The sequence below is a fragment of the Monodelphis domestica genome, chromosome 7, assembly GCF_027887165.1.
Source record: "Monodelphis domestica isolate mMonDom1 chromosome 7, mMonDom1.pri, whole genome shotgun sequence".
Taxonomy (NCBI): domain Eukaryota; kingdom Metazoa; phylum Chordata; class Mammalia; order Didelphimorphia; family Didelphidae; genus Monodelphis; species Monodelphis domestica.
Window position 1 is genome coordinate 207,859,569 of NC_077233.1, and position 9,400 is coordinate 207,868,968.

At 45.8% G+C, this 9,400-nt stretch overlaps 1 protein-coding gene across 1 annotated transcript; it reads left to right on the forward strand.

The window, feature by feature from the left end:
- Nucleotides 1–7,009: 7,009 nt before the first annotated feature.
- On the forward strand, nt 7,010–9,399 carry VKORC1 (vitamin K epoxide reductase complex subunit 1). Its single transcript, XM_056806352.1, has 3 exons — nt 7,010–7,380; nt 8,284–8,393; nt 8,830–9,399. The coding sequence occupies exons 1-3, from the start codon at nt 7,202–7,204 to the stop codon at nt 9,048–9,050; spliced, it is 510 nt and encodes a 169-aa protein (XP_056662330.1). The 5' UTR covers nt 7,010–7,201; the 3' UTR covers nt 9,051–9,399.
- Nucleotide 9,400: the final 1 nt, after the last annotated feature.

A 9,400-nucleotide genomic window follows, 5' to 3' on the forward strand; every position in this document is an offset into this window, starting at 1 on the left:
GAGCCCCTTGGCCTCTGCCCATAGGTCAGAGAGGTGAGAGCTGCCATGAGAAGTTTCTCACGTTTCTGTCCTTCTGTCTCAACAAGGTCCCTGTTGTGAAAAACCATAAAAGCAGCAGCCATTAATTGGTTAATTGGAGTCTGAGGTCCCAAATCCAGCTTTTGCAGTTCTCGCCTGATGTCTGGGGCAGACTGTCCTATAAAGTGGAGCCTTAAGATAAGCGCCCCCTCATCAGTCTCTGGCTGGACATTTGTATATTGCTTCATGGCTTCTACTAATCGGGACAGGAAGAGGGCTGGATTCTCCTCTTTTCCTTGAGTAATTTCTTTGAGCTTGTTGTAATTTACTTGCTTTCTAATCCCTTTCTGCATGGCCTCAAGGAGGCAATCTATCATATGGTCTCTCCTAAGTCTGTCCCTTTCATTCATATAGTCCCATCCAGGATCTTGCCCTGGGACTACGGTGGCCCAAGGAACTCCTGTCCATGTGCCGCCTAGGGCCTTCTCATCACCTATTTCTACAGCCAAATCCCAGATCCATTTTTTCTCATCTGGAGTGCAACAGGTGGAGATAATAATATGCAGATCTGCCCAGGACAGGTCAAACTGCAGGGTAAGGGATTCAAAACCTTCTATGAATTTGGTATGGTTTTTTGAATAGTGACCCAATTGCTCCTTCATCTGGGCTAGATCAGTCATAGAAAAGGGAACAGGTACCGGAGCCAGCCCATCTGGCAAGGGTACCTCTCTCATAGGGAGGAGGTGAGCCCTGTCCCCATAGTTCAATCCGCTCTGGGTGTGGAGTGGGCTTAGTTGAGGAATGGGCGAGGTAACATTATCCTTAGGCAGTGGTGGGGTACAAAAGGATATTACGGTTGTGAGTAGAGAGAGGAGTGGTCTCAGGCTCTGAACCCCGAGAGTAGGGTGGAGGTGTGGGAACTGAGAATTGAGGAGAGGAACCAGGAAAATCTGGAGGAGGGGATTCTAAAGTAGAAGTTAATTTTGGGGCAGGGGAAGGTCTTGGCTGCACCTGCAGCCAGTGTAAGGGATGCTCTCTCCCTACCCCTCAGGGAAGCTAAATTGCCTTAGAGAGCTAAATCATCCAGAACATCCTGTTGGGGACTTTCCCCAGAAGGGGTCAGTAAGGGTGTAGCAAGGCACATGTGACAGAATTTTCTTAGCTCAGGATTCTGGATAAGTTTAATGAAGGCTGAAATATAGGGAATGGTTGTCCATTTCCCTCCCCTTCTGCAAAACAAATTCAATTGTCTGATGATGTTATAATTTAGAGTACCATGGATAGGCCACTGACATGGGCACTGTACCCCCAGAAACCCAGGCGAACTATTATCAGGGAAACTCCCTTGCCTTTGCATCCTCTGACTCCTAACCTAGAAACACCCAATGACCCCACCTTGGGTCCTCTAGATTTAAGATGGACAAAGAGATGAATCTTTATGCCTCCAGGCAGACCCCAGTCAGATGAATACCCCACCCCACCAAGTGTCTGAGGGACTAACACTCTATAGGTCACCTCCACACCATGACATGGCATCTGTTGTAAAAAGTATAAAATCCCCAGAACTGATGTCGTCTGGGGGACAGCCTTTCCATCCATGTTGTCCTCCCAGGAACTGCTCCCCATCTTGCTGTCCCACCTTGCTATCCTCCTGGCCATTCTCAACATTACTTTCTAAATTAATAAATTTCTCTTTTTGTTTTTAAGCTAAGTTTTGGAGTCTTGCATTCTTGCAAAAGGTATCCTTCCTGAATCCCAAAGGTATCCTTCCCGCCCATAACAGCGATGCCTCTTGATTGCCAAGGATGTAACATGGCCAGTCAACATTACAAAAAGAAATTAGTTGCTTTTTCTTTAAGCTGTTTAATGACAATTTTTTCCAATTTTTAAGTATACACCCCAAAGGGGAATCTCTAGGTACGCTCTGTCTCTGTCCCATTTGGATGCAAAATGGCCAATTCCACACCGGAGGGTCAACAACTGTGTGTCCACAGAGGTTGCCCAACCAAGAGCACTCAGTTTAACACTGAGGTGAGACTTACCACATGCCAGAACATCTTCCAGTATCAGAAGGGGAAGCCAATAGACCACAAAATCCAGTGGCTGGACTGATCTGGGGCTGATGGGAGAGAGCATGAAAGAGGTCCCACAAAGATATCATCCAAAAGATGGGGGTTTCAGGAGTCAAAGAAAAGGCTCCTTCCTACCTGAGAAGCTGTGTTCTTGTGGATGATCCAGGGTACAGGAGTAGCTCTCAAGAGAGCCAAAAACATTGGGCCCCAATATATTATGGGGGTGCAGATGTGTACCCCTGGGGTTCAGGAATGATACCTTTTGCAAGAATGCAAGACTCTAAAACTTAGCTTGAAACAAAAAGAGAAATTGATTAATTTAGGAGGTAATGTTGAGAATGGCCAGGAGGATAGCAAGGTGGAACAGCAAGATGGGGAGCAGATCCTTGGGAGGAAAGCATGAATGGAAAGGCTGTTCCCCCCAACGACATCACTTCGGGGGATTTTATACTTTTTACAACAGAGAGTGTTAGTCACTCAGGCATGAGGTGGGGTGATCATACTGGGGTCTGCCTGGGAACATAAAGCTTCCTTAGTTTTAGGGGACAAACAGATGTCTGATAGGATCCAGGTGTGGCCTAGGGTTGCTTCTCTCTGTCCATCTTAAATCTAGAGGACAATCAAAGGTAGATAGTCATCTCAGGACCCTAGAGGGGTCATTGGGTGTTTTTAGGCTCAAAGTCACTAGGATGTAAGGGAGCAAAGGAGTTTCCCTGATAATAGTTTGCCTGAGTTTCTGGGGATACAGTGCCCATGTCACTACAAGTCCAGGGACCTCTAGATTCCATGTTGACATTTATGTAGGTTTATTTTGTATCCTGCAACTTTGCTAAAGTTGTTGATTATTTCCACTAGCTTTTTGGTTGATTCTCTAGAACTCTTTAAGTAGACCATCATATCATCCACAAAGAGTGATAGCTGGGTCTCCTCATTGCCTATTTTAATACCTTCCATTTCTTTTTCTTCTCTAATTGCTACTGCTAGTGTTTCTAGTACAATGTTAAATAATAGAGGTGATAATGGGCATCCTTGTTTCACTCTTGATCTTATTGGGAAAACATCTAGTTTATCCCCATTGCATATGATGTTGGCTGATGGTTTTAGATAGATAACTGTTTGTTATTTTTAGGAAAGGCCCTTCTATTCTTATGCATTCTAGTGTTTTCAATAGGATTGAGTGTTGTATTTGTCAAAGGCCTTTTCTGCATCTATTGAGATAATCATGTGATTTTTGTTGGTTTGCTTATTGATATGGTCAATTATGTGAATGGTTTTCCTCATATTGAACCATCCCTGCGTTCCTGGAATAAATCCCACCTGATCATAATGAATAACCTTTGTGATCACTTGCTAGAGTCTTTTTGCTAGTATCCTATTTAAGATTTTTGCATCTATATTCATTAAGGAGATTGGTCTATAGTTTTCTTCTAGAGTGATTGCTCTTTCTAACTCCTGTTGCTGAATTACGTTGAAAATTATAGAAATGCTGATGATTTATGTGGGTTCATCTTGTACCCTGCAACTTTGCTAAAGTTGTTAATTATTTCCACTAGTCTTTTAGTTGATTTTCTAGGATTCTTTAAAGATTCATCATATCATCTGCAAAGAGTGATAGTTTAGTTTAGTTAGGAGGTTTCTTTAATAACTAGTTATTGGTGATTCACAAATGAATTCTACTAAACATTCAAAGAACAATTAGTGAGATGCACCATGAGAAGATGGTAGAGTAGGGTGTGAAGTTTCTTTGCCCTCCTACAAACAAGCAAAAATAAAATCCACAAAATCAATTCTAAAAGAGCCCAAAGCAGTCAGGAGTCAATGGAGAAGCCTGGAATGCTTCAATTGGGGAGGAAGGTTTCTGACTTACCAGGCCTCTGTTCCACTTCTCTGGGCCCTGGGGGCACAAATGGGGTAAACTGCTTGACATCCTCAATAGAACCCTTGAGGGCAGTATTAGTCACCTAACCATTTTGCTGAGCCCCAGAGTCTGCCATTTGGAGGATACCACTGGAATCCATACCATTTGGGAAGGTGAAGGTGACTATAGAGGTCTTGTGCAGGGGACTATATCAGTTCCAAGTCAGAAGAGCAGTTAGGGATAGGCAACTAGGGTTAAGTGACTGGTCCAGGGTCACACAGTTAGTATTTGAACCCAGGTCTTGCTAGCCTGGCACTCTTATCTACTGAACCACCTAGCTGCCCTGGTCTTATATATTTCCATTAGCACTCTATCTTAGATACCAAAATCTTATCCCAGACATTTCATAGAAAGTTTTGTTCCCAGTAAGCCACTTTCTTATTCTACATGCATTAATTTTGTTTCTGCAAAAGCTTTTAAATTTCATTTAATGAAATTTTTTTTCTTTTCTAATTGCCTGTCTCCTTTGTTTGGTTAAGAATTTATATCCTAACTATGCCCAAAGGGCAACAAAAAGAATATCTACCCTTTGATCCAGCCATAGCACTGCTGGGTCTGTACCCCAAAGAGATAATGGACAAAAAGACTTGTACAAAAATATTCATAGCTGCGCTCTTTGTGGTGGCCAAAAACTGGAAAACGAGGGGATGCCTATCAATTGGGGAATGGCTGAGCAAATTGTGGTATATGTTGGTGATGGAATACTATTGTGCTAAAAGGAATAATAAAGTGGAGGAGTTCCATGGAGACTGGAACAACCTCCAGGAAGTGATGCAGAGCGAGAGGAGCAGAACCAGGAGAACATTGTACACAGAGACTAATACACTGTGGTATAATCGAACGTAATGGACTTCTCCATTAGTGGCGGTGTAATGTCCCTGAACAATTTGCAGGGATCCAGGAGAAAAAAAAACACCATTTATAAGCAAAGGATAAACTATGGGAGTGGAAACACCGAGGAAAAGCAACTGCCTGAATACAGAGGTTGAGGGGACATGACAGAGGAGAGACTCTAAATGAACACTCTAATGCAAATACTATCAACAAAGCAATGGGTTCAAATCAAGAAAACATCTAATGCCCAGTGGACTTAAGCGTCGGCTATGGGGGGTGGGGGGGAGGAAAAGAAAATGATCTATGTCTTTAACGAATAATGCTTGGAAATGATCAAATAAAATATATTAAAAAAAAAGAATTTATATCCTACCCATCTGTGAAGGGTATATAATTTACTTCTCTTCTAATTTTTATTGTATGTTCTTTAATGTTCATATTAATATTCCTTTTGAATTTATTGTGGATATGATGGAAGATGTTGGTCAAAGCCTAATTCCTGCTAGGCTGCTTTCCTGGTTTCCCAGGTCTTATCAATAGTTTTCCCCTTGTTCTCCCTACCTCCTGTCTCCCCATTCTAACCCACCCCAATAAATTTGAGTTATTTTCCTATTTCCTTCAGGATTAAATAAAAAGTTCTGTTTGGCATTTAAAGCTCTTCATAATGTAGATTCTGCTTACCTTTCCAATCTTCTTGCTTTACTCCCCTCTACATTAGCCATACTTGCTCAGAATACTCCATCTTTTATCTTTATGCCTTTGTCTCCCTGCCATTTATGTTCTCCCTCTCCATTTCCCTGGCTTTCTTCAAGCATGTCTAAATCCCTCTACCTGAAGAATGTCTTTCCTGGGCTCCCTTGGTTGCTAGATTACTATAGCTTCATCTGCACATGGGAGTCTCAGTAGGCAAAATCAACAAGTTGTTCAACTGTAGCCCACTCTCTGAGGTCCTATTTGGGATTTTCTTGACAAAGATAGAGGAGCTTTTTACCATTTCCTTCTCCAGATCATTTTACAGATGGGGAACTGAGGCAAAGAGGGTTAAGTGATATACCCAGGGTCACACAGGTAGTGTCTGAGGCTGGATTTGAACTCATGAAGATGAATCTTCCTGACTTCAAGCTGCCTTGTTATCAACAAGACTTCAGTTCAAATCCTTTCTCAGTCACTAGCTGTGTGATGTTTGGCCTGTGTGATTCAATACTTTTCAATTCTAGGTAGAATTGCTGCTAGCAATGAAAGAAGCCTCTTTTTGTATCCCAAATAATTAGCATAGTGCCTGACACATAATAGGCTTTTAAGAAATGTTTAATGGTAGATAATAAATGCTTGACAACATTAATTCATCAACTATTTATCTAATCATAAATGATATGTTCTTCTACATGTGGGCTTCTTCCCAGAGTCTTTTTTTCCCTTCAGGAACCTTTCCTTGAGGAGAATCTGGAACCTAGATTTTTCATTCTCAAGCTGGAAGTCAGAAAAAGCAGAATCTCCTCTCCCAAGTTCTTGCCAACTCCATCCTTCAGTTTAGGGTCAGAGCATGCAATAATCAGGCTTCACCAATGCAAATGACTTGAATTCCTAGTTACATTTATTAAATTAAGTGATCTATAAAAATTTAAGATAGCGACGGAGTTTAAACTGGGCTCTAATAACACTTCCACTTGCTCTCTGAAAGTTATAATGAAAATATCAGGGCTTCACTCTGGATTGGAGGGTGGGAGATAGGTTAAAACAGCACGAAAAGAATAGCAGTGACTATTCCCTGACCCCTGATAATTCGAGGGCCAGGCTCCCCTGGCGGGCTAGGGTATAGAAGTCCAGGGAAAGGCTAGGCCAATAGGTAACCTGAATCCATGGCGGGATAGGAGGTGAAGGGACGGGAAGTGGGATATGGCTTCTCTTTCCCTCTCCAGCCCTATAAGGAATGCAGTCCACTTTCCAGGGGGGATGCCACCCGGGAGTGCCATGGAATGGTCACAAGGCCACAAGATACTTAGGTTAGTCCTGCCCCCTTGTGGCTGCGGCCGGCAACACTGCTGCACAGAGCCGACCTTCCTAGCTGAGCCAGAAGTCTTTCAAATTCCACAGGCTCTAGCCTCATCACTAGGAAGAACTTTTTTCCTACAATTCCCAGTAGCCTTTGCGCAGCGAGTGTTCCCCCCCCCTCCCCTTTCCCCCTTCCTAAGCCTCTTCCCGAAATGGGCGATCGGGTTCGGAAGGCGGGCTAATCGCCTTTACGGGAGGAGTGGGAGTGGCCTCAGCCGCGTTCCTCCCCGCCGCGTCTCCGTCGCTGTACCCGTGGCTGTTTGCCTTGTTCCGGGCTTTCGGGCTTCTGCTTCCTCGGGGAATCACCATGGTGTCTCACGCCGGCTGGGGGAACCCCGGGAAGGCGCGGCTTGCGCTCTGTCTGGCGGGGCTCGCACTCTCCGCTTACGCCCTGCACGTGAAGGCGGAGCGCGCCCGGAGTCGGGAATATCGCGCCTATTGCGACTTGGGCGAGTCCATCAGCTGCTCCCGCGTGTTTTCCTCCCCGTGAGCGCGCAGGGCTGCATCGGGGAGCGGGGTGCATGAAGCGTGGAGAGGGGTGCTGGTGGCCCGGGGTGTACGGGAAGAGGGCAGTGCTCCCTGGGCAGTTCGGGGTGAGGGAGTGGATAGCGGGGACACTTCTGGGCTTGGGGTGATGAGAGGCCCCCGCACTCAACTTCTGAGGGTTCTCTGGGTCTGCCCGAAGGTGGGAAGGAAGAGGACCTTCGGGGCACCGCGGCTTGCATTCCTGGGACGAAGGCTGTGACCGATATATAAAGCATGACGTGGCTCAATTCCCTCCCCCCACCCTGGAGGTCGTTGGCCTAACCCTTTGGGCTCCAGGCCTTGACCTATTACAGTCACCACCTGGGAACTGAGGAGTGAGAAGGGGGCGGGGCAGATAATTGCTTTAAGAGTATCCTGGGAGCAATGGATGGAGGTGAGACCAGTGCTTAGTGGCCACGTTCCTTAGCTTGACCCAAGCGTCCACTCAAAGCACTATTGGGCCATCCCCATGGGACATTTTGAGTGGGGATATGTCCCGTTGGGTCCCGGAGGAAGGAAAGGAACAATTTATTAATTGTGAGGCAAGTTCTGTGCTAATTGATTACAAATATCAATTTTGTCCTTAATTATGCCCCTCTTTACAGCTGAGGAAACGGAAGCACACAAACGGAAAGTGTTGGGGGTGGGTCATGGAGGATTCTAGGAGAGCCCGGGAGGGGCTTATGGAAGAAGAGGCAGGGACTGTGGAGGAAGGGGTAGGTTCTCTATGTATTCCCAAATTGCCCAATTTAACCACTTCACAGAAACTAAGCTGGGATGAGACTGGGACCAGATGCCACCTTTCCCAGCCTGCATCTCCTTGATTCCACGCAACCCCCCCACCCCCCTTCCTCTATCCTTCAGATGGAGTAAGGGCTTTGGGCTTGTGGAACCCTTCCTGGGTCCTGACAGCATCCTGAACCAGTCCAACAGCATCTTCGGCCTTATCTTCTATAGCCAGCAGCTCCTTCTGGGTGAGTGGGAAGTCCCTTTCCTCCGAGTGCCCACTTCTCCACAGTCCCTGCCTCTTCCTTGGTAGGCCCCACCCATGCTTTCCTAGAAACCTCATTTTCTTGATGACCCCCACCTCCACTTTCCCCATTTCTAGTCACCAGTATGAACCAAGGGACCCCTATGGGCTCAACTCAGAATTCCCGTGCTCTGCCCCAGGACAGGTAAGGGAGATAAAGGCCCTTCCCAGTCCCTGAGACCTGTGACCTAACTTCTGAAGAAAGGAAGCTGATAGGAAACTAAGGCTGTTGATAGAGCTGTTTATCAGTAAGCAGTACACATCAGTATCATACTTTACTGGAAGCTGACTAAAGGGAAAGGCATAGTGGGCCTGCTCCAATCCAGCAAGGAAAGAAGGAAGAAAATGCTCATTGCCCTGACAATGTCTTCTTCCCCCAGGCTGCTACAGTGCTCGGTGGGCTTCTTCAGTCTTGATGTTCAGCTCCGTGCTTTCTCTATTTGGCTCAGTTTACCTAGCCTGGATCCTGCTTTTTGTGCTTTATGACTTCTGCCTGGTTTGTGTCTCTACCTATGCCATCAACTTGGGCCTGGCCATACTCAATTACCAGAGGGCAATGGGGCCCTTGAGATTACAGGACCGCAATAAAAAGAGACACTGACCTCTGGGACTCTAGTGGGGATTTCTGAGCCCTGATCGCCCTCTGGTCCAACCCAGGAGCCTACCCCCCAGCTGCTGGAGTTTGGATGAAGACTGAAGGATGGTGGAAAGATCCATGCTCACAACTGAGTCTGTGTTTGACTGTGCCCCACCACCAGGGGACAGCTGTTTCCAGGATGCATAGGCAGGATCCTACTGCTCAGTACCAGTTGTCTCTGGAATCACCTGCTGGTTCCACCCTTTCCCCCTAGACTACCACTTTGGGGGGGAAGTTGCGATAGGAATTGCTTATCTGTTAAAAGTGGGGACAGCCTAATTCATGCTATTCAATAAATAAAATTAGAAAGGCAC

Bases quoted from the DNA above. Each gene is read 5' to 3' on its own strand.
- VKORC1 (XM_056806352.1), top strand. From the start codon at position 7,202: ATGGTGTCTCACGCCGGCTGGGGGAACCCCGGGAAGGCGCGGCTTGCG. The intron at 7,381-8,283 runs GTGAGCGCGCAG...TCTATCCTTCAG, and splicing joins TCCCGCGTGTTTTCCTCCCC to ATGGAGTAAGGGCTTTGGGC. The intron at 8,394-8,829 runs GTGAGTGGGAAG...TTCTTCCCCCAG, and splicing joins TAGCCAGCAGCTCCTTCTGG to GCTGCTACAGTGCTCGGTGG.